General features: G+C 38.6%; 2 protein-coding genes across 9 annotated transcripts in view; one reads left to right on the forward strand and one right to left on the reverse strand.

Annotated features, from left to right (window-relative positions):
• Nucleotides 1-20,275, forward strand: part of REV1 (REV1 DNA directed polymerase) — a 57,714-nt gene extending 37,439 nt beyond the window's left edge. For all 5 annotated transcript variants that reach the window (XM_058840785.1, XM_058840794.1, XM_058840822.1 and 2 more), the window contains 12 exons: nucleotides 826-945; nucleotides 2,355-2,575; nucleotides 3,547-3,719; nucleotides 7,266-7,368; nucleotides 8,867-9,023; nucleotides 9,403-9,605; nucleotides 11,392-11,625; nucleotides 15,696-15,804; nucleotides 16,857-17,068; nucleotides 17,231-17,390; nucleotides 18,250-18,352; nucleotides 19,849-20,275. In XM_058840785.1, the coding sequence (XP_058696768.1) occupies nucleotides 826-945; nucleotides 2,355-2,575; nucleotides 3,547-3,719; nucleotides 7,266-7,368; nucleotides 8,867-9,023; nucleotides 9,403-9,605; nucleotides 11,392-11,625; nucleotides 15,696-15,804; nucleotides 16,857-17,068; nucleotides 17,231-17,390; nucleotides 18,250-18,352; nucleotides 19,849-19,960 (1,907 nt within the window). In that variant the 3' untranslated portion in view covers nucleotides 19,961-20,275. The remainder of the gene's footprint in view (nucleotides 1-825; nucleotides 946-2,354; nucleotides 2,576-3,546; nucleotides 3,720-7,265; nucleotides 7,369-8,866; nucleotides 9,024-9,402; nucleotides 9,606-11,391; nucleotides 11,626-15,695; nucleotides 15,805-16,856; nucleotides 17,069-17,230; nucleotides 17,391-18,249; nucleotides 18,353-19,848) is intronic.
• A 2,123-nt stretch (nucleotides 20,276-22,398) lies between these two features.
• EIF5B (eukaryotic translation initiation factor 5B) overlaps nucleotides 22,399-24,986 on the reverse strand; it is a 37,783-nt gene continuing 35,195 nt past the window's right edge. For all 4 annotated transcript variants that reach the window (XM_058860156.1, XM_058860147.1, XM_058860137.1 and 1 more), the window contains one exon: nucleotides 22,399-24,134. In XM_058860156.1, coding sequence (XP_058716139.1) covers nucleotides 24,027-24,134 — 108 coding nt within the window. In that variant the 3' untranslated portion in view covers nucleotides 22,399-24,026. The remainder of the gene's footprint in view (nucleotides 24,135-24,986) is intronic.

Below are 24,986 nucleotides of genomic sequence, written 5' to 3' on the forward strand. Positions count from 1 at the left end.
ATTTACATTAAATTAGTGTGAATAAAAATGAAAAAAAAATTCATAACTGAAAAGTTTTAAGCGAAAATGTATAAAATTTCCATAGCACAGATCACAGGATATTCTGAGTTGGAGGGGATCCACAAGGATCATCAAGTCCAGCTCTTAAGTCAATGGCCCATCCAGCTATCACTTCTCCTTTATCTGAACACTATGCTAAAATTCCACTCTTGCATTCTTTTTTATGAAATGCTACTGTATTGTTCCAGTAAATAAAAAAAGGAGTACAGATTCTGTTCCTTAATGAAGATAGCAGTAAGAGTTTACAGGGTGACATGATTCTTAGAAGGTATTGAGAGCAAAGATTTATGTGATTTGTAGTAGGTATTGTATATTAAATCACACATCTGAAAAGACTTCCTTGATTTATTTCTTCTTGGCTCATTCCTTTCTCCTTTCTTTTTGTTCCTAATTAATACTAGATTTAAGTGTCTGTACATAGCCTTGTACACTTTGTACAAGTAATGTACTGAGTGTATATAAGTGTGTGAAATCTGCTTGTGAGATAAGCTGAAATTCATTACTCTAAGCAGAATTCTTCCCTTATTAACTTTGCAATTACAGTTAGCACTACAGTTTCACTGCTGCTGTAGCAAATAATGCTAGCTGGTAATTTAAAAAGTAGACACTGCAAATATATATGAATATATGTCATTAAATTCTTGGTAAAAGTTAAAGAATTTGACTGTACTTTGTGCATTTTTCCCTTGAGTGTTACACTGCAGCATTCTACCTGAGGATTGACAGAAGTTACCACAGACATGCTTTATTTTGTTGTTTTTACAGGTTCCAATATTCTGCTGGCCAGAATGGCAACTCGTAAAGCAAAACCAGATGGACAGTATCATTTAAAACCTGAAGAAGTGGACGATTTTATCAGAGGGCAACTTGTTACCAGTCTTCCAGGTATTCCTATCTTTGAGAGGGCATTTTGCCTCCTGATACTAAACCAGTTTCAGCTACAAATTTGCTTTCTAGATCAAACTGGATTAGCTGCTATTCCATATTTATGATCGAAAATGTGATATACAGTAAAGACATATGGCATCCACCTGTACAAAAACAGGCTTTATTTTATTTTTTTATTGCTCCAGGAGAATATTTAAAAGCTTTATAACATAAAGCATTTCCAGGTATGTAACTCTATTATGTTACTCAGTATGTATATGTAGTATAATGTACACAGGCATGGTGCAAGAAATGCTGAGTAAGCACTCGTTTATGCTTTTAGTGATCATCTGACCTCAGCCAGCATGTATACACATATATTTAGTCTTAAATATAAAAAAAATATTATCTTTATCTATTGAAGATTAAAAAAGGAGGGAAGAGCAGTAAAAATCAAGCAGCCATAGACACTTAAATATACGAGTGGTAGAAATAGTATCCATAGACAAGTGCAGGTTTGCCAGAAATTCTCATTATGTAACCCTTAGTGGCCAAACACGGTTTACTGCAGAGTAGGGCTGTAATTTCTCTTTGGCATTTAACTTACAGGAGATATTTTTCCTCCAGAATATTACTCAGAGAGTACTGTGCTTTGACTTTAGCATTTTAAAGTTTTCAGAATTCACTTGCACATTCACAGTGAAAACATTTCAGTGTTTGTGTTAATAATACCACCTCAACAGAGAAACAGATTATCAAGAATAGCGTCTGATCATCTAAGTTTTTTAATTTTTGCTGACTTTGGTAGTGTGAACTCATAGGATTAATATTTCCTGGAAGTAACAGGCCACCTCTCCAAAACCTAGAAATATGCTTCAGTTTATCACACTTACATATGTGCTGTTGCCATGGATACCTACAATTTCCAGTGCTTGGTAATTCATAGCACAAGTGATACAGGTACGCTATCACTTTTACCTGAAATATTATTTTTCTGCCTAGGAAGCAGTGTAACAATGGTCAAAATATTTGTTGGTTTTCATTTAGATTCTATCACTTGTACATGAAAGGAAAACATATTATGTCCAATGTTGGACACTCATTTTGGACTGCGTTGTTGGGGGGATTCAGAGCGGTGTAATCTGTAACAGGCAATTTCCAAGCAGGATTCGTTCATATTTTACCCAAAAATAATGCTGTGGTCTGACATCTTAAACTAAATACGAGAAACAGATTAAAGATACACCGGTGATGACAGCAAAAGTTTCCATTCCAACCCTGTTTTATGGAGCAGAATTTATTTTAGATATATTTATTTGTTACTGTGATATGACTTAATATAGTTTAAAAATAAAAATTTTATGTAATCAGAACCTAACTGCCTTTGAATTGTATTAGGTTAACAGAACTAATTGCTTTGTTGTTAGGAGTTGGCAGGACAATGGAATCTAAGCTGGCTTCTTTGGGAATTAAAACCTGTGGAGATCTGCAGTGTGCTTCAATGTCAAAACTACAAAAAGAATTTGGTCCAAAAACAGGACAAATGCTCTACAGATTTTGTCGTGGTTTGGATGACCGACCAGTTCGTACAGAAAAGGAAAGAAAATCTGTTTCAGCAGAAATCAACTATGGAATAAGGTTTACACAGGTAAATTAAACTTATTTCTTTTTTGCAGTGACTTCTTTCAGCTGTAGAAGAATCTTTTCATATTCTGATTATTTTCACTTACACTTTGATCTGTTAGAGCACCATCTTAGCCACGAAATAGAAATGAGGAAAATGAAGAAGTAGGAGACCAAACGATAAAATGGGAGGAGAGACTGCAAAACTATTGGACTGAAAAGAAGCTTGCACAAAATTAGCTGGCTATTCTGCATTCGTTATACAAGTCTGGTACAGAAAAAGAGAACTGCAGTAGGTTTGTCAGCACCTAGCATTCTCTTTCATTTAAATGGTGATTATTCAAAGATGCCAGTGCCTGAAACTATCACCAGCTGTTCCCATACAGCATTTTTATTAGACATTTTACAAATATTTTTTGTTTGGGGGGGGAGTGTTATTAACAAAATTGTAGTTAAAAAGTACCTCAGCACCTTTTTGAGATCTTGAGTATTTATAAAATTGGTAGGGAAAAAAAGAAGTTTGAAGAGACCTGACAGTGTTGTGTAGTCCAGACCTTTGCTCAAAGCAGGGAAAGCTAATAAATCAGGCCAGTTACTCAGCACTTTATCCAGTCTGGAATTGGAAATCTCTAGGAATGAAGACTGCAAACTTCCCTAAGCAACATGTTCCACTGCTTGACTTTCCTCATGGTGAAAAAGATTTTAAGTCTTACACTCTTCATCTTTTAGGTTTGTGCTTAGACTTGCAATTCTGTATTGGGGTTTCTAAATACACTTTTTAGAGACTTCTTTCAGCATTAGGACAGGAATCTACTATCTCACCTAAATTAAGTGACCTACAGTGAAAACAAACCACTTGAAGTTAAATGAGACAATTGCTTGTGAGTCAGCTTGCTCTTTTCAGTTTACACTATCTGGATTGTATTAGCCCTTAATGATTTACCTTCAGTATTTGAAAACTAGTAATTATCTAAACATGTTGTTTTTCCCCTTCAGCCTAAGGAAGCAGAAGCTTTCCTTCTGAGTCTCTCAGAAGAAATCCAGCGTAGACTTGAAGCTGCTGGTATGAAGGGTAAACGATTAACCCTTAAAATTATGGTCAGAAAGGCTGGAGCGCCAGTAGAGCCTGCAAAATATGGAGGTCATGGAATCTGTGATAATATTGCCAGGTAAATACTAGGCATGAACACACTTCTGCAGGATCTAAAATTTATAGGAAGACAAGACAGAAATTTCAAAGTGCTTGGTACTTCTTCGGCTATCTATAAAACTTGCATCAAAATAGGTAGAATATTATTATCAAAGCTCTGTGTTTGGGTTGTACATTTGTGGTATTCTGGTTATTAGTAATTAATATATGCTTATATATTGTTGGTGTAACTTTGTCCAGCTTCTTCAGAATTGGAGATGAGGGTTTTCTTAGAGTGTTTGAAGAAGACCCTGCACTGTGACACACATGCAGCAGCATTTATTTCTTTCAGTAAGCGGCCAAGTTGAAAGGTTCTAGTGCTGCATAGTGTTCTCTTTCCCTGAGCTGCGTGATATTGCGTACTTTCGTTTTTCTTGGGAGTCTTTCTACTGTTCCTTGGTAGATCTCATACTGATTGTGACAGTTGGAGTCAGTTCTCAGATTGTACAGTTGTGCTTTGTACTTGTCAAGAAAGATGTCTGATAGTGCAGTAGTCCTCCAGGTCTAGAGTGCATGGAAGCTGTAGCAATATTTGCAGAATGACTTGCTGCAGAGACTTAGAGGCCACATCAAGTTCTGAGCATGAAGCTGGCATCAGACACCTTGGACTGCAGTTCATCTTAGTACAGCTAAGTTTGTTAGTGTTGAATCTTGTCTTTCCTGTTATTTTGCCAGTAAATCTGCAGAGAATTTTTTTGGTCCAGGAAGAGACAATGAATTTCTGAAAGTGGAGCTTAGAAAGTTAAATCTTGAAATCGCAAGGTCAAAGACTGCCCCATGTTTGAGCTGTTCAAGAAGGCAATCTGTTCAGATTTCTTGAATTTCACAGTTACTTTTCTTCATGTAGATATAAGTTACTCATTAGAAGTGCCATTGTTTTCCTGTGTAGCTTTATCAGTGTAATAAAGTTTCATTCTACCTGGGTGCACCATTGCACATCTCATCCAGATGCTCCCTGTAGAGGCTGCCCATCCGTGAAGAAAGGGGATAACCCAATTACTCTGCCTGGGTAGTCGGTTGATAGGTCACTGTCTAAGGTGTAGGACCTTCATCTTCCACAAGCAATGCTGTTACTCCTGTTCATTGCTCTTTGTTCCTTATTGGTAAACTGGATGATGTTAACTAAATATTTTTTAATCTGAATTTTATTTATATACTTGCATACTGAAAACACAGGGATGTAATCTAGGCATAGCGTATCATATGCTGTTTCGTACAAGATTGTCACAGAACCTTCTACATACACATATATTCTTCAGGCATACACTTCTTTATCAAAGCAGTTGTTCTTCAGTACAGGATGATCCTGGCTTTTGAGAGACAGTAGGTCTTTATACTTTTCCTTCCATCTCAGGTGGTTGTAACAGACTAATCCTTCCTGAACTGGAGGGTCATGTGGTGGGTGTTGCTGATAACAGCAGAGGTAGTGGAGTTCACAGATCACGGAATAAGCTGAGTTGGAAGGGACCCCCAGGGATCATCAAGTCCAGGTGGTGGCCCTGCATAGCACCATCCACGTGCCCAGGAATTCTTTGTGGGTTAGAGTTCAGTCGTAAGACATGCATGCATAGAGCCTCTCATGCTTGTGATCTTGTTACATAGAATTCAGCTGTAATAAAAACTGAAACAACAAAATCCATGTTTCACTATAAGAAGCTTATCACTTTTTAGAATTGGTATGTATAGCAAGAAGAAAATCCATCAGTCTGTACTTTTGTCTTCTGGCTATCCTGAATTCTTTGAGCTGAAGGTTTGTTCTTAGCAGCCTAAGAACATACCTTTAGTATTGAGTGTGTATTGATATAGAGCTTTATTCCTCCTTTATTTTAACTATTGTAAGAGTGAACGAATCAGTGTTTTGGACTCCTCTTTTCTGGTCAGGACTACTAATGTACACACTCACAGAAACTTCCCTAATTCATGAAGGCTTCAGAAAGGTCAGGGAGCACGCCCCAAGAATGCAAGATTGTTCACCCAACACTAAAGCAGTTCAGATGCCAGGATTTTGTTTGGTGGTGTCTCTTTCTGATTTTGGATTTCCAGTGACCTTGTCAACCCCAGTCAATCCCGGTTATGCTGTAGGTCCTGTATTTCTGTCTTTGTTAGAGCATTTCTGTTCAGCCCAGTGAAAGGCTTTTTAGCAGTAGAAGTGTAAACTCCAGAAGTTGCATCCAAGAAAATGGGTTAGAATCTGTGTGGTGTCCCCCCAAGTGACAGTTTCTCTCTTCAGTTTAAGATCTTCTCTGTAGCTATAGCTTATGACTCATCTCTTGTCCCCTTACCTCACAGGTGAATGAATGGCTTGTTAAGCTTTCTCATCCTACAGGTCAAGATCCCCTAGGATGATAACCATAGTACTACAAAGGATTCAGATTTGCAGACAAGCTTAAAGTCAAATTCAGCTTTTGAGATTAAATGGTCTTTTTACTACATTTCTGAAACCCAGTCCTGATAGTTCAGCATAGACCTTTTAAAAATATTTTCCTGCAGTGTTGTGTACCTTTAGGTCTGTGGTGATATTGATCACCTTTTTCTTTAAAATAGTACAATATAAAGCTTAAGGAATTCTTCATATTGTTCACAGTCTGAGGGTTTTTTGTTTTCGTATTGGCAGAACTAAACCTTTGCAGAGATCACTTGGCTGCTCATGGTGGTTTCTGACAGATTCAAAAGCAGAGTAACACCACCAAAGTGTTTAGTTAAGTTGTCAGTGTGGCATCCTGTCAAAACACCAAACTTAATTTTCTTGATAGAGCCTACTCTGTAAGAGCTAAAACTGCATCAACTATTTCAGTGGGAAGACTTTACATCACTCACATATATTTGATGAGCTACTTGAAATTTTGTCCGTACCGATGTCAAAGGTTAGGCCATTAAGAGAATCCAGAACTACCAAGCACTGCTGCTGCCCTGTCATACTCTCAAGTGGTAATCTGTAAAACTCACAGCCAGGTTGTTTTGTGAGACTTGTTGCCAAAAATTGCCCATAGCTTAAGATAGTTTGGAATGTTGTTTAAAGTTACTTGCCATTTGAATTCCCTGTTGCTTGTAATCCCCATGCACATGCCTGTATCTGCTTCCCCTGAGTTCCTTTTGAAACTCTTACTGTAGACATTTGACAGTTGACAACTGAAATAATGCTGGGCAAACTCTCTGTGAACCAAGCGTGCATGAAAGACAAAAATGCAGGAGTGTGTAAACTGTGAACTTCTTGTGAAACTTTTTGTCTGGCTTCAATAGATTGCATGTGTGTATATATATATATATATATACTAAATTTGACTGCACACTGAGAATGTTCAGTTAGTAAGTATTCTGCTTTTCTTACCTTTTCTGTAGATCATGCTTAGTTTATAGCTACCTTTAAAAAGAAACCACAGAACTAATAAAAAGTGTTCAGTTTCTATATGCCAAGAAATTATGATCTGTTTTCCTTTCGGGTTCTCTCTGGAACAAATACAGAATTTTTGCCTTTAGGATTTGTGAAACAGTTTTCTTTTTAACCATACTTGTTTATTCCTTTTAGGACTGTGACTCTAGACCATGCAACAGATAGTGCAAAAGTAATTGGGAAGGAAACTCTGAACATGTTTCACACAATGAAACTGAACATATCTGATATGCGAGGGGTAAGTTAACGGGAAAACTGAAATTCATTCTCTTTATCAACCTCTTTTGTTGTCCTTTGTGATTTTCAGTTCCCTATGGTAGATGATAACCAAACCTAAGCAAAAGTGTAGGTAATACAAAGCTTATTTAAATTAGTGTATGCAATTATATTATGTTGTGTAACCTTTGAAAAACATGGTTACAAAGCCATAAATGTAAAAAAATTAATTGTTTTTGTGGTATAAATTAATGCACAACTTAAAACTGCCTGAGGGAACAAAGTAAGATTCTATTTTCTACAGTTCTATCAGCTCGTGTAAATTTTATTTTGTATTAGAATTTTCTGTAAACTTTTGCCATATGTTAATTATGTAATTAATATAAACTAATATATAACTGTTTGTAATGCCAATCAAAGACAGAGATGAAAGGAGCTTTTTTTTCCTGGACTGCAAGTCTTGGAGCAAGAAAGTTACCAGTCCATGTTTTGGCCTTTGTTTGAAGGTGATTTTCTGGCTCTTTTGATTCATGGTCTGTTTTAGAACTCCTCATCTCAGTGGTTTTGTCATAACAGTATGACCCCACAGTAATGCTATTTTGTCATCAGCCAATTCTTACAGTAGAACACAGAGGATTTCTAAAACAAACCTGCATTAATTCGTCATCTGGATATAGAAGTAGGGTTTTGATTTGTTGCCTTGCAAAGTCAGCTCCCTGGCTTGGAGTTGAGGAAATATTTAATTTAAATGTCATATCCCATTATTGCAGCTAGGAAGGTGTTAATAAAGTCTTTACTGTGTAACTGTAGAAGAATACCTGCTGGGGATATATACAGAAGCTCCTTCATACTTTCTGAGTCCATATACAACTTTTTCTAAGTGTCAGGTTTTTTCTTTAAAATTATGGAGGATTGGAAATAAACTCATACAGTGCACCAGTGCATTCTTAATTAGACACACCTTTTGAACCCCTGCTGATTTGGTATTTAAAAGTTAAATGAAAAACTAGGATGTCTTGAAAAATGAGGAACACCTCATCTAAAAAAGACTACTTCTACCAAAGTACTTTCATCCATTGAGACTTCGCAAAAACGGTGTTCACAAGTGAAGCAATAGTATTTTTCTCATTTTTAGACTGAAGTGATGGATTTAGTAAAGCTTATACTTGGGGAAAAGCATTGCTGTGTAGCCAGACTTAATACTAACCACATTCTTCTCAGTATTTCTGTATTTGTTAGTGTCTAAGAAATTCCATAAAAAACACATTGCTTTGTGATCCTATTGGCAGCACTTTTGTATAACAGAGAAGTTAAGATGTACTTTCTTAGTTGTTGGATTATGGTGGCTAATCCTGGGATTTGTTCAGGATGGTTTTAGTGGCTGTTTGTGTGCATTTCAATGTATTTGTCCTCCCCCCACCCACAACAGACAGCCAATTCCAAAGAAGGCAATGTTAATATTATATAATTACAGATTTTTTAAACTTCATTAAATGAATGCATTTATGTTTTGGATTTAGGTTGGAATTCAGGTACAGCAGTTAGTTCCCATCAGTAAAACAACTTCAGCTCTCTCAACAGTACAATCTGGACATTTACCTGGTGGATCTCATTCAGTCATTGATCTTTTTCATGTTCAGAAAGCAAAAAAGTGCTCAGAAGAGGAACATAAGGAAGGTCAGTAAGCTTTGTACTTGGCATGTGTAATAACGATCAGTTCTGAAGGACCCTAACATAGATCACTTTTTGGAATACTTATTCAATATTATACCAGTATAAATTATGCAACATAAAATTTCTGAGTGTGGGATTTGTTACTGCAAATGAAAATGATACTAATAAAACTTTGTATTAGGATTAGTCCAATTATTTTTTTTGCTTTAGTTGTTTTATTTAATAGTAACAGGATACTATGAAATAAAGAGCGTTATGATTGTGCTATATATTATGTAAACTCTTCAAATAATGCTAAAGATTACCTTTTACTGCGTCTTGAATCTTCAGAGTATTTTTAACTATTAGGTGATCATTCTGTATTTTGTTTACATATGTATAGTATTTGTGGCTGCTATGGACCTTGAAATATCTTCGAATTCAAGAACTTGCACTTTCCTTCCATCTCGTGGTATCAGTGTCACACCTGGTCTCAATTCTAATGCCAGCAACACTGAGTCTGCTGTCAAGTGGAATGGTGTGCATTCTCCTGTCAGTGTAAAATCCAGGCTCAATTTGAGTATTGAGGTTCCATCTGCTTCCCAGGTAAACCTGAGAATATGAAACATCTGCGGTATTTTGTAATAACTTGGGATTGTCTGTCTTATTTGCATAGACCCAAAAGGAACTCTTTTTAAATGAAAAGAGTTCTAGTAAAGTACAGTGCACAGTAAATAACTGTTATTGATACAAAAATATTTTGCCTCAATAAAATAAATAATGTTAAAGTTAGGATGCACACTTAACATTTGGACAGGATACCACTATTTAGATGAGAGGAGGACAATCTTTATTTAAGTAAAATACTTCTGTGGGATTTGGGGATTTTTTTTTTTTTTAGGTGTGTTTTAGCAAAGGGACAGCCTTCGTTATTTCCATCCCACATGCTGTTCAAGTAGATTCTGTTAGAAGGGTCTGCTGTGAAACAGCTGCACAGAATTCTGCAGGTATTTTAGGTATAAGCATATTTACTTACTCTTCTGTAAAAGTCTGTCATTTAAATGTCTGTAATTTAAATCTGTAAAAGCATTTTTGATGTTTTTTAACAGCTTTTTCAAATATTTATCCATTTTAAGAAGCAAATTATGTTTTTGTCAGGGAACTTGTTCTTATAATGCAATATCCAAGCCAGCTCAGGATCTAAAAGTGACTTGACTGAGCAATGCAAAGCTCTGTACACTCAGATGCTGCCGTAGGAAGAATATGTATAAACAAGTGAAAAATGCACTGGCTGTTCAGCAGAGTTCCTAAAACTTTGGTGGTCCTATGGCACACTATCTTTCTTTCTGTTTTTAACCATATTATAATATGGAATGTAATAAAAAATTCAGGGCTGGGAAGGAATGGTTAGAGTTAGTGCCACACTGCTGTTTCTGTACTGCACTAGGAAAGTAACACCAAGATACTTTACACCCAGGATTCCCAGAAAATTGAGTTATATATGCAGCAAATTTGGAATGAGTGAATACAAATGTAACAAGGAAGAGTAACTGAAGTGATTAACAATACAGACAGCTTTCATCAAAACCTCTCAATTACCAAGCCAAGTAGATTTTCATAGATATTTGTAGCTCTTCTCTATAAATCCAGAATCTGGTCATAAGCTCTAAATTTTCTTCTTAAAGATAAACTATCCTAACACAGCTATGAAGTCTTATTCAGCAGAGCTTAGAGGCAAACACTGGCATTTCTCTACATAGTTTTATTCAAATTTTACTTGTGAGAAAAATGATGTTGTACATCTGCTTGTCAGTTGTATTCATTCAGTCACTTGTGCAGCTGTCATTGCACACAGCAAGCTCTGGACACTGAGGAGTTATCTCAGTTGTTTCAAGTGAATAATTGATAGCAAGTAAAAGCTTATTTCATCATCCAACTCTGGCAAGTCTGACAGTATGCAAACATACGTAATACCAGTAAAGTAAATCAGTAACATGCACCCTAGAACTGTATAAAGAAATTATTGCTTACAGCTTTGTGCCAGACAGACACCAATTTAGTATTAATATCAACCTGTTGCCTGTATAATTTGAACTCAGAATTCAGGTTTCTTTATCATTAGGTAGCTGTAAAGGAAACCCTATCTATGGTTTTTGGTAAGAAGACTGATCATTGTGAAAATATAAAACTAAGCATTCATATTTATTGAGCTGCTTAGTCTTAAATGATATTTTACTGCTGCAGAACATAAAGGTTCCTAAGGATGTTTGCATACACAGGGTAATATGTAGCGGGATTTGTAAAATTCAGGAACTGTATAACTAATGTTTTGACCAAAATACCTCCATTAACTATTCCTTAGAAAAATCTGAAAGCTTTTTTATACTTACAGCTAGATAAGTCTGTGCTAGAAGCTCTGCCACCTGATCTCCGAGAGCAAGTAGAGCAAATATGCACCCTTCAGCAAGGAGAGAGTTACGGAGAGAGCAAAAAAGAGCCAATAAATGGATGTAACACTGCACTTCTGTCACAACCAGTTGGAACAGTGCTTTTACAAATACCAGAGCTCCAAGAACCAAATACCAATACGGGAATCAATGTAATAGCCTTGCCAGCTTTCTCGCAGGTAGGATGTTTGCATGGTATCAATAAACAATTACTTCTCATTTATAGGAAGTTAGAAGCTTTCTTGAGAGCATTAACTGGAACCTGTGACTTCCCACAATCATTCATGGTCCTTTAATGTCTTTTAAAAGTCTGTTTTTAAATGTTACATTATCTGTCAGAAACATAGGTAGACTGATGATGATAAATATTACCATACTACGTTTTTGCTGTTGTTTAATGTAAAGCCCCATTTATATACAAACCAGTCTGTAAATAGCTTTTTTCCTGCATTGCAGCTGAGTTACACCAAACCATAAGTCTGAAGCAGTCCTAAAATCTGCTTAGCTAAGTCACAAGAGACTCTGTTGAAGTGTTCTGATGGGGTAAAGCCAACCTTTGCTAGCTTTTTCTGTGGATGTGGTTGTTTGTATCCCATTCTTGAGAGAAGGCCAATCATGGCTAAAGGTTGTGCATGTCTCCATAGGTTTTAAATGGACTCATACAAAGCATGTCCAGGATGAGAAAAGAACAAAGATGTTTGTCAAAATAGGGACCTGAAAGGGCAACAGAGAATAGTAAGGATGCTTCTAATGTTATTCTGCTCTTCAGTCCAAGAAGGTGCTGAAAAAATGTAGTGTATAAATAAAAAGAAAAAAAATAATTAAAAAATCAAAGGTTGGGTTACCCAGAGATACGCTATCTTGCATTGCATCATTTAAAATGGAGCAGTGTTTTTATTTTTCTGTTTCGTTGCACCTTTACTGTTCTCAAATGAAGTAATACCACTTAATCACATTTACAGAGATTTTGTTGCTGTTTCTAACACACGATATTGCTTAGCTGATAAAAAATCCAGAGAAAATAATGTAGAAATTCCACTAAATAGGTAATACATAATCGTTACTTAAAAAAATGTGTAGTCTATCCTTTTACTAAAATTTCCTTACCTTAATTCAAGTTCATTGGTTCAGAAACAGATGTGTCAGTTCTTATTCCTGAAATGCAAAGTTTGGTTTCCCGTATGGATTACTGTGCAAATAATATCTGAGTTCTCTCTGCCCCAGCTGGTATATACTCTGTAGTTACATCTGTCCATAAGCAAGATGTGTGTTAAATTAGGCTATGCTCTGAAGTACACCCTTCCACACCTGGCTTGCCACTCAGTACTGTTTTTCAGGGTAAATGGTAACTGCATATGGCTTTCTATAAAAATTCCTTTTAATTTGTTTATTCTTTATCCATCTAATAATTAGGTAGTCGAGAATTTATTGCTATTTTTTTAAAACTGCATTACTTTTTCAAGTTTTCTTAAAAGGGCCTAGTTTGCGCTAGTTTTTTGCACTGGTTTTTCTGTCTCTATCTGCTAAAGTATCTTGTGACCCAGTTACTTGGTCCAAAAATGCAACTTAGTAGAGCAGCCTTTTTGTTTGAAGATGTAGTTCAAGAAGAATTGAGTACTTCCTATTTATTTGTCAAGGATATCCATACTATCTATTTGAGAGTGCCTTATGCTCATACTCCAGATTTTCTCCTGGAAACCATTCAGCTTTTTTAATTGGCAAAAAGAGGACTAATATTTACAGTTTTCATTTTCTGAGTTAAGTCTAAGTTTAATACCTGCAATAGTATGGTTGAAAGGCTTTCTGTAGGCTTGGTGGGGGAAAAAAAAAAGCTAAACCCAGTCATTAATACAGGAGGATTTTTTTTCTGTGTTAAAATCAAACATGAACTTAATTCAAAAATACGATCTTACTGTAAATATAGTTTCATACATTTTTTTTTTCTTTTAAAGTCTTTGTGGTAGTGTATATTCTATGACTGCACATAAACATTTAAATCTATTTTGTGGCCCATGAAGCAGTGAAATGAGTAGTAATAGGTTTCGGGTATGGAAATACTGCCAGCCACTCCAGAATGAGTACTTTATCTACATCAGATGTAAGTTATGCCCTGCTGTCTTTTTATAGCTTAATAAGGTTTGGTTTTCAGCTCTTCATTCCTTTTGTCTGAGCTGAGTTTTTATGATCAGGTGCAAAGTTAATTGGCTGATAGTGATTTAGTCATTAGAAAACATGTGGAAAATTTCCTTTGTTAGGTAAAGTTCTCCTGTGAAAGGAATCCAGATAGGTTGCATTCCTTTCTATCAGTTCCTGAAGTAATCTTAAAATTTAGAATAGCAGTATGTCTCTGTAGCCTGAATCCTGCAGAAGTGTAGGATGCAAAAAGTAAAGATTACAGATGTCTAGAAATTATAATAATAATGTAATAATGTAATGTAATAATGGTGTTAATTAGTGGTGACAAGTTTTCATCTCATCCCTACAGTCTTCACATGGTAGATTCCTCCTAAGGAAATGGATATAAGCACATCAGAAATACTGGTAGCTGTATGCTGAGATCGTCTATGGCTTTATAAAAGCAAGGTTCCCATAATGTGAAAGCTTTCACATATCTGTATCACAATGTTAGGACATTGTACAATCAGTACATGTACAACCAAACTGAAACTCCAGTTGTATTAGAGAATTCACGTGAATTCAACTGATGGCTCCTCTAATTGAATTTTTCCATGTTACACTCTGAAAGGGCAGTGATGGGGAAATAACAAAAATGCATCCAGTTCATGTACTACATTATTTCTGTGTGAATTAAGTGGTGTACACAAAAATCAGTGTCAATTCAGTCAATTCCAAATCCTTGACTCTCGAATGCTTTACTGGAGAATGCTAACCTTTTTTTTTTTTTATTAAGTAAAATCTGTATTTAAAAAGATAACTTAGACCTGTGATGTAGTTGGCTGCATTCCACTATAGTGCTTTGTTCTGTACAATTTCTATAGTAATTGAGGTCAGAGCTGTTCCCATTTTTCCTTCAATTAGTGCATATTCTGTGTGGTGAAAATGTATGAAAGTGCATATCCTGTGTTGACTCGTGGACTTCTGAAAAAGGAATAAACTTGTGCTAATTTGGTGAATTTTAACCTGTAAGAGCACATTCACGTTTATGATCTGTATTATTTAGACATCATGTGTGCGAATAGCACACAGTAGCTCCCTGTTACAGCATACATGTTTTGGTTTAAAAAAAATTAAATCTCTATTGAAAATGAGAGATAAGTTTTAATACATTTGCAGATTGACATGTAATAAATACAGTATCTCAGATGATGATAGAAATTGTGTTCTTAGAATAGTAATTGTAGTTTTAACTAATTTTTTGTTGTTTGTGCTCATGTCTGAATTTTACCAGTGAAATGAAGGGCATTCTCCCACTGGCAGATTTAATCCACTAAATGATAGGTTTTCTTTTTTGTATTAGATTTTGAAGATTATGAGCTGAAAACACTGTCCAGTTATAATGGGAAACTCCAAATACAAGATGAGTCTGTCACTGATATGCTTCTTCAGACACGCAAAGAGGAAAAAATAACTGATAATTCAAGAAATTTTATTTTGTCCATATGAGTGTGTTTTGCAATTGGCATCAAATTATTTCCTGTCTAGAATCCAAGTCCCTGGGACAGTTGCAAAGGACTGTGCTTTTGTCAGTCAAGCAAGTGGTAGACAATTGTGGGAGAAAGAGATTAAACCCTTTTGTGCTAGTTCAAAATATGAAATAGCTGGACTTGGTTTTTCCTGTGCTTAAAGAACTGAGACCATTTCCAAGAACATTCTGAGTTATATAGCAGCTTGCAGGAAATAGAAGTATCAAAAGAAAAGGAGGACAAAAGTCTGGTGGTCACAGTGTTTGTGTTTTGAAATTTGAAGAGATTGCTCTCTGGGTTAGGCTTAATCCTGCTCTTAATGCAGCTATACTGGGTATCAGTAAATGAGTAAAGATGGTTAGTGCATTGTATGATTACGATAATAATTTTAATAAATAGAGTAATATTAAATGTACATTTTGTTGTTTTTACAAACTAAAATATACAAAGAAAATGTACAATGTGTTTCACAGTGTTTCAGTTACATCTCCTTTATTTTTGCATGACATAAAATGTAAATACCTTTCTCATGTGAGTGACCTAGAAGGAAGCAAACGGTGCTGGTCACTGCTAAAATATCCAATGAATCTTTTATTACTGTTCAGGTGGACCCTGAGGTTTTTGCTGCACTACCTGCAGAGTTGCAAGCAGAGCTGAAAGATGCATATGAACAAAGGCAGAAGCAATCAGAGCAGCAGCCTGCTAACACTTCAGGTGAGAATATGTAGTTGTGCAGGGGTCTTCTGGTACAGCTGTTGTTTGCTATCCAAACAGCTATGCAACCCTAAGTAACAAACAGGATAATATTACCAAAGCTTCTCTGAAGATGCTGTGTTCAATTGAATTTCTGTATCTATTTTTGACAGACTGTCAGTTACAACCAGCTGTGGTTTCAGTTTGGAAACAGGTGCCCAGCTTTACTCTAATGGGTGGTTAATTCAATTCATGGGGACTGTGGCACTAAACTTACCCGCATCCATGTTCGCCAGATGGAATCCAAACTTGATGTGTCTTGTGATTTAAAGTACTGCACCTTCTTAAGTTAGTTCAGCTCTGTTCAGAGAGAATTCTCATGGTTCCCTGAAACCCATAGCACAGGCAAGGCTTTGGGGCAGCTAGAGAAAGATGCACTGCATCTCACTGTATGTCTGATAGTCAGCTGGGTTTACTCTGAGCTGATCATCCAGGTCTCCTGTTTGTAATCAGTAGAAAGAAATAAAACTAATTCCCTCTGAACATGGTATGTCATAAAAATAGGTTGTAAATGTCATTGGCTTGATTGCCACTTAAACACTACATTGTAATTATAATCACACCCGATTTCATAGCCATCAGAATAATGCAGATATGTTAGAATGATGGAATGAGAGCAATTTCCTTCATAAACTGTGATAAAAGCATTGTGGAGACTTTACACTGCTGGCTTTGCTGATAACACTGGTGGGACAGTGCTCTGACTGAGGTGAGGCAATTTGTCCAGTAGATTCAGGTTTCACCAGCTGCTTATATTCAAGCACTGAAAGGCTCACATTAAAAAGCTTATGAATAGCTGAGTATCCTCTTTGTACACGAAAAGTCTAACAGTGCTTTTCAAATACTTAGAGACTTGCCAGGATCCGGAATGGTGTGTGTGTGTTAAAGTTGCTTTATCTAGGCTGTGTTTTCTCAAGTGATCATTAGATTTTTTGTGAGAAGCAGAGTCTCCTTTTCAATGGAAAAGTATTAAATTTTAAATGTATCAACCTGACTATTCCCGTGTTTTTCAGTGTCAAAAAATCCTTTCCTACACCTGAAGCATGCAACTATGAAAAGTAAGAAAAAAATACGGAAAAAAAATCCAGTCAGTCCCATGAAAAAGATTCAGAGTCCTTTGAAAAACAAACTTATTGGTAGTCCTGCAAAAAACATGCCAGCTACATCTGGAAGCCCACAGAAGCTAATAGATGGCTTCTTGAAACTAGAAGGAACAGTTGCTCAGGTACTTTTAATATGAACAGTTTTTGGTAAAGCTGTGTCTTCTTTAGACTGAGTTCATGTTGCTATTTTTCTTTATTGGATTCTTCACTGACACATCTCTGTATGTAAAAGGTGTTCTCATATTTGTGAGGCTGAGCATTATCCACTTCTATGTTTGGAACAGGCAGAAGCAGTTCCATCAACTTCGGATTCTTCAGGCCCGTCAGTTCTGCAGACGGAGCAGCAGCCAGGCTCATTCAGGCCGCAAGCCCCAAACCTTGCTGGAGCTGTGGAATTCAATGATGTGAAGACATTGCTGAAAGAGTGGATCACTACTATCTCAGGTGTGGGATGACACACTGGGGTGATCTTGCAATGCATCACAAAGAAGAGTGCTTGGAGTAGGCTTTTTGTGCTTCCCTTCTCCTTCACTCTTTGCTGCTTATTTTTCACAGTACGCTTGAAGTCTTACTGTCTTGGCAGCCTTAGAAGAAATTAATTGTTTGTACCAATTATTACTCTGTGGCTTTGCCAGCTCCTGTGTCTTGATTAACATCATGAAAATTAGCATGGTCCCTCTTCAAGCCATGTGTCTGGCATTGTCCTCTGCCTTGATGTTACTTGTGTCTGAGGTTTACTGGGTTTTTCCAACATATTGCAACCACTAAAATCAAAGCTCTTGAAAGGGAATTATTTTTCTTCTACAAAGATCTCATTTTAGAGGCAAAGGAGTGCAGGGTTTGGGTTTTTGTCAATATAAATGCTGGAAAGTACCCTAGATAAAAAAAACCTGTGCAACTGTGACACTCTTGCTAAATTGTGATTTGAATTAGATCAAAGAGCAACTCCTTATAACCTTGGGAAATTTGACCTTCTATCCTATTCCTAAGAGTTTCAAAATGGCCACTGCATTCTGAATCCCAGTCTCTTTTCCCTTTGGTTACTGCTAGCTTTGCTGTCAGTTGTTCTTACTGACAAAAAATAAGAGGTTTACAAGACAGGTATTTCAGGAGCTTGCTGTCCTGTTAAAGTGCACAACTTCTGATGTCAGGAAGATTTGTGAGAATACAGAAGTTGTCTGGTTGGCCCCTGATACGCTGACACTGCGGAATTTCTTTCTATTGTATTCCCATTATTATGTGATTATATTCTACGTATACAGAGAGAAAAGACCTCATGGTTTGGTTTTTTTTTTTATTACAGATCCTATGGAAGAAGACATTCTACAGGTTGTGAAATATTGTACTGATCTAATAGAAGAAAAAGACTTGGAAAAGTTAGATCTGGTTGTTAAGTACATGAAAAGGTAACTCAATTGCTAGTATTTGTGAACTTTAGACTACTTTTGTTAGAATTTATACACTAGATGCTGTATTGTGAAACCCATTAACCCATTAGACATTCCACTGGTGGGTGTTTTTAAGTTTAAAAACTGAGGGAAAGAGTTGGAGTGTTAAAATTTGTGAAAAATTAAGAGTAGTATTTCATGGAGTCACAGAATTACTTGGATTGAAAGGGACCCTTAAGATCACCCAGGCCCAACTCCCCTGCCATGGGCAGGGACACCTGTCCCTAGAGCAGGTTGCTCAGAGCTCCATCCAGCCAGGCCTTGAAACTTTCAGGGATGGGGCATCCACAGCTTCTCTGGGCAACAATTTCTAGACAAAGATTGTAATTTTCATCAACATTGTCCCTTTTCTTTATCCTGTTTTGTTCATTTTTTCACGGCATCTTAGACCTGCTATCATTCTCTTGCTGAATCCAGATTCTGTCTCACCTCTAGCCTTTAAATCCTGTTACTTTGTTATTGTGCTCTTATTACTCTTCCCATGAGTTTATGAGTTTTTAATCCATTTATGACTTGCTTACTAACTAGAGCTTAACCATGGGGCTCAGCTTTCTAGTTTGCCAGTCTGCAAAATGTGTTTCACAAAATGAATCAACACAAAAAAGACTACAGAGGTGTTCACTGGGCTTTTGTATTATGGGATATCTTTAGGCCTTAGAAAATGCAAAATACACAATGCAATGAACTGTTTTATAAAATCTGTTTAGTAAATTCTTTATAAAACTCTTCAGAATTGTCAGAATGTCCCGTTCCCTGTGTGTTGGATCTGCAGTGATGGCAGTATGCCTCTCCAAAGGTTCACATGTACCCCTGCAATACTGATGTTGCACCCTCCAAAGCTCTGAGTGTAGGAGCCCTCTGCTCCAGAAGGGAGATTGAGAATGCAGAACTGCGTTGTTTTCCTTGGGCAGTTCCTTCATTAGCTTCTTGTAGCTGCTGACCATAAGAGTAACTCACATCATAGGGGGAACTCATAGTTTTCTGTGGATTTTGTTTTTAGCAATAAATATAAAAAATAAAAAATGAATATATAAAAAATTATATAGTGCCCCAAACCCTATTATTTAAATGTGTTGCTTGGCAAACTTGGCATTTGTTGGAAATAGAGAGACCATCTCTGTCTTGGGATGAGGAAGTAAAGATCAGGATTCAGAAGCTTGCCTTTTCTGGTCTCCAGTATGCAGCTGGTGGAAGGTCACCCACCAGTTAATTCACAGGCTCACACCACTGCCAGATGCCAGCATTCACAGGCTGCTGTGACACTGCTCACACCAGGAATTTGTGCCTAAGTAATTGCTGTGTTTGAGAGGGAGGGCTTTACCAGGACTGAATCAAAATTCCATTTGTGGGGAACTCGTGTGATCTTGTTTTCCAGTGTGAAGACCAAAAGTAGTTGTAAAAAGGACTGGTTCTGTAATGGTAATTTTCAGCCTCTTCTTCCTTTTCCCCTTCAGGTTAATGCAGTCATCCGTGGAATCAGTTTGGAATATGGCATTTGACTTCATTCTTGACAATGTTCAGGTAGTTTTACAACAAACTTACGGAAGCACATTGAAAGTTATCTGAACTTGTAGTAAAGAGCTTGATGAGAGCCTGGAGCTCTCTGCTAGCTGTGCCATAAGTGCTTGTGAGGTATTTGCAAAGTGCATGATAGTAATGCCCTGAGTTTTTATAATTTCAAATTTCTTTTTAAAGAACGAAGTGTTTTGTACATTTCTTTTCAGAAAGTGCCAAATTTGTCAGTATTGCATGTAAATAATTGTGTTAAAATTCTTTTATTGTAGTATAGAATCTATTTACAAAATGTTTGTTTATAAAGTTTTATGGATTTTTACAGTGAAGTGTTTACAGTTGTTTAATAAAGAACTGTATGTATATTTTTGTACTGATTCTATTTTGTGATGCTTCAGTTTGAATATAGTGAACCCCTTTTACTAAAGCTGCAGCTTTGATTCATTTCACAAAGTTTTACATAGTGGCACTGCCTCAATGCATGGAGGAGGCTGCTGTGCAGGCACCTGACCACTTTTGTTTCTTCTCTGCTAACTTCATGACAGATTTTAAGCTGAGGGAGGAATATTAATTCATTTTCAGTTTCATCTTTCAAATATTTAAGCCAGGATGGCCCAGCCACTCCTGTTGTCCTACCTTGGGTGTCCCACCACCTCTCACGTGCTTCTGGAGAAAGGCAAGTCCCTCCAAAGTAGCACCGTAAAGGAGTAGGGGAATAGCAACATAGAGCAGTGGTCAAGCCTGCATCCATCCTCTGCATTGCTCCTACTCAAGATAGAGCCACGTGTAAAACACCACCATTCTCCCCAGCCTGTGGCCTGCATTTCCTTTGTGGAGCATAACAAAATAGGTTGTAGGGAGTAGCAGAGACAAAATAAACTGCCCATCGCTCTGTCCGTGCTGGGGGGGTGTGCTTGCATCCCTGCAGTTCATGTTTCGGGCAAGTCTGCTTTTTGCAGGTGTGCACCAGCCTCACACAGTTGTACTTGGCCCAATACATTGAACAAAGCTTTTCAGGGACCTGGAGAGGATGAAGAACACTTGACAAAAACTGAGTTGGTAAGAAAAATCTCTTCTGAAGAAATGATGGGGGAAGTGAGAAGTATCCCACATAACGCTGGGTGGAGAAGTGAGAGCAGGAATGCAAGCTGGAGCTAACCCCAGAGCAGTACTTGCACCACTGGCTTAAATGGAAGCACCTTGCCTAGCACAGGGCCAGGAGCTGCTGCACCAAGAGCAGCTGCAGCTGCCAGTACAGCTGGGGCAGGGAAAGCTGTGGTCACATCCCTGTCTGCAGCACAGCTTACAGCAGTGGCAGCAGGGTTTTAGCTTTAGGTTGTCACCTTGGCTTCCTCATACCAGACACTGGGAGAGGTACCAACCTCTACAGCCACGTGACAGATGAGGGAAGGGCAGGAGATGTCTCTTCCCTTGACTTCAGTAAGGCTTTTCAGTGAATCTCCTGGACCATCCTCAGGGACAAGCTGATGAAGCACAGGCTGGAGAGAGAGAGCTTATGGAAAGCTGTGGCAGGCAGGCCCTGGGCATGGTGGTCAGTGGTACCCAGAGCCAGTACCAGGTCCAGTCCTGTTCATCACCTCTGTAAAGAAGCTGGGCAATGGGGCGGTGCAGCCTCAGCACGTTTGCTGCTGACACGGGGCTGAGAGCATGGGGGTGCTGCTTGCAGGGACCCAGCAGGTGCTGGGAACCTTGGGAAGTTCAGCACAAAGAGCTGCCAGGTTCTGCTCCCAGGGAGGGGCCGGCTCTGCAGTAAGGCCTGGGGGTTGCCATCACAGCACAGGCAGCTGCCAGGCTGCACAAAGAAGTGCCCCAGGCATGGAGGCAGGAGCCTGCTCCCTCTGCTCAGCACTGGTGAGAGGCACCTGCAGTGCTGAGCCCAGTGCTGGGCCCTCAGTCAGAGCAACTCAAACACAGGCCCCAGTGCTGCCGAAGGGAGTGGAGTTTCTCCCACAGCACAAGGAGGGCTGAGACTGCAGGGACCTTGAGAAGGCTGGGGGAGCCCAGTCCATGTGAATGAACACCTGATGGTGCTCACGCACTTGCACCCAGTCATCAATATGTGGCTAGAGAGAGATGAACATTGTCTGAATCAAGATCTCTCTTAAGTTTCCATTAGTTTCTAGTTTGGGTCTTTTAGAGCCCCTTCAGTTCCTGCTTTTGAAACTGCCTTTTTGCTTTGGTTTAGATAAACCAGCACATCACATCAAGGCAGGTATTGCTGAAATTCAAGCAGGTATTTTACATCTCAGGTTTCTTAAACAGCCCTGGTTTTGGAGCTGGTGCTTAGACAGACGCAAAACTGGCATCTTTAAAAGAACTCAGCATTAATTAAGTGTCAGGCTATTTTAACTTCCACAACAGGAAGGAGCACATCTTTTTCCCAGAGATTTTACCTATGGGAAGAACATCCTTACACACTTGAGGAAACAAAGCAGAATACGTTGACCACACTCTTTGACATCTGCATTCTTTTAAGAACTTTTTATTAATGTAGTTTTCACGATTGCATAGTTTGCAAAATAAAATTTTAACAATTAAATGCAGTCTCCTCCCTCTGATCATTCTGTTCACCCACTGATGGGAAGTTGCACCACACACCAACCATAGTGAAAAGGTCCTTTTCAGTGGCAAGGTTAAAGTCTAACAAAAAAAAAATCCAGAACATTAAATTCCATTTGCAAAGGAGGTGAGTTATTAAATGTTCCTTTGTAATGGAGTCCACATAGTCTCAATCATAACATTCAGATTTTTCCAACAAAAAAAGTAATCCAAGTGACAGAAGAAATCTGATCAAACTGCGTGTTGCATGTTAAACTCCTGTAAGTATCTTAAATGCGAAAAATCTCAGCTGCATAAACGATCCTCGATTTCGTTTCAGCTTGTGCTTTTGAAGAGTGTTTGTTTTGCTCCCGTCAGCATGAGCTGTGAGTTACCCAGAGACAGCCTCTGTAAGAATACCTCAAGCTGTCACCCCAGGCAGGGAGGCAGAGGGGAAGGGGGGTAGGAAAATGCTGGGATTACACACTCCTGGTCATCACAAACATCCACGCTGGAGCTGGTTCAGTCCCACGCTGGCAGGTGACTCCACAGCTGTGATGCAGCATCCAAAGTCACAGCTCCTGGGCCGGCAGCTGTTTGCAGGCGCTCACACCCCTGAACAGCAGCTGGAGATGTCAGCTCTGAGCTCCTCTGGGAGTTGTGCCGTGCCTAACACCTGTCCTGCCCCTCCCGTGCCTCGGGAACGCTGACATCACCACCTTGAGCACACAGGAAGTGCATTCAGAAGAGGAAATGCCTGTGCTGGAACAGCCTCCACCCTTTTGCCAAGCAGAGGGAGGCAAGGGGGCTCCTGCCTGGCCTTTCCACATTTGCCACAGCCCATGAAGTGAAACTTTGATTACTGAAGCAAACTGTAAAACAAATGGGCTGCTATGTCCATCTCCTTTATTTGTGGCTCTGCATTATAATGATTACAGGTTGACTTCCATGAACTGTACAAGCAGAAAAAGGTGGGCAGCTATGCTTTACAACATTGTTTCACACAAAGCAAATACAGAGATATCCAATTGCCTAATTTTCTATTTAAAAAAAACTCTATAGGCACAAAGCAGAAGAATGTTGGAAAAGAAAGTCAAGGAAAGAGGTATGCATAAATAAAGATTTCTTACATCAAAAATGTCCCAAGAATCACAAAGTCTGCAGAAGCTTGGTTAATCAAATACTGCAGTACTGCTCTCATCAGTATAAAAGTGAAAGAGCTTTAGTTCTGTAATAAAAATTCAATTTATTTTGGAGAGAAGGAGGGAAAAAGGCTGGAAGGAGAAGGTGTAAGAGAGGGAAGGGCAAACTTTAAAACAGCAGCCAGTATTAGGAAGGGTAGTAGGAGAGGTGAACAGGCACATTGGAACCATGGGAACATGTAAATTGACCACTGTCAAACCAGTGTAAATTTCTTGGTTTCTCATGGAAAACATTTTATCCACATATTTTCCTCCCAAACATACATCCAACACTGTCTTCAATACAGGACTTTGTTGGTAACTTTTTTAGAACAGGAAGAGCGCATTTATTCCTGCCTCCCCATTGCTGTAAAAGTTATCTAGATGATTTCAAACACTTTCTTCAGTTCTACTATAAGCTGCCAGTCAGACTTCTGCATCTCATCCCTGAACCAGTCCTTCAGAGCATCGATGGACTGACGGCTGATCTGTAACACACAAGACAAAGCCATCAGGAACACAGGAATTTAAGGCAGCTTTCAGCACATTGGAAACAGTTACTCTGAAGAAAGGGCAGTCCACACACCAGGCAAACTCATTCTAAGCCCCCATTTGCTGCTGATCAGTTGAATGACCCATCCTATTTGTTTGCCTTCCTTTCTCCTCACACCATGTCCCTTACCTGGTCTAGAGGGGCTGTAGCTGGACGGACCATCCCACACCATATGCAGTAAGGCAGGAACTGGGGAGGTCTGCTGCTTCCACCAGGACCTACAGGACCAGCAACCCCACCCCGTCCCTAGTGCAGGCCCTGCTAGTCCTTCATTTGTGGGCACACACCCCTGGCACATGTGTGGCAGGTGGTGTCCTGTGACATGGTGACTAAAGCAGTTGGGAAGGTGAAGAGCTGTGGCTTTACTTCCAACAGCAAAAGATGGAGCAAGGGATCATCTCCTCATTCAAGCCCAGTGCCCCACTCAGAGCAACTGGAGGACTGCTATTTATTGTGCAATTTCAAGCACAGGCTGTGGTGCCCTGGGGCACTGCTGAGCTCTGTGTACAAACAGCTGGCAAATAGCGAGTGTGGCATTTTGCCCTCTGAGATGCTCTGAGCTGCAAGGTCTTTGCAGCCACAGCAATGATTTTGTAGCACCTCCTTCCTTTGGGCCTCTGCAGGGGCACCACTACAGACCTCAAACCACAGCTGCAGGACATCAGCTGCACAATGCCACACACACACCCACCCAAGAGAATGTCAGTCTGTGACAGAAGGCTTCTCCCCTATTTTTGAGGCTTAATGCTGTATTTCCACTTCCAGCAAGCTGCTACTCTTTCCTAAG

This window comes from Poecile atricapillus, chromosome 1 (assembly GCF_030490865.1).
Source record: "Poecile atricapillus isolate bPoeAtr1 chromosome 1, bPoeAtr1.hap1, whole genome shotgun sequence".
NCBI lineage: Eukaryota > Metazoa > Chordata > Aves > Passeriformes > Paridae > Poecile > Poecile atricapillus.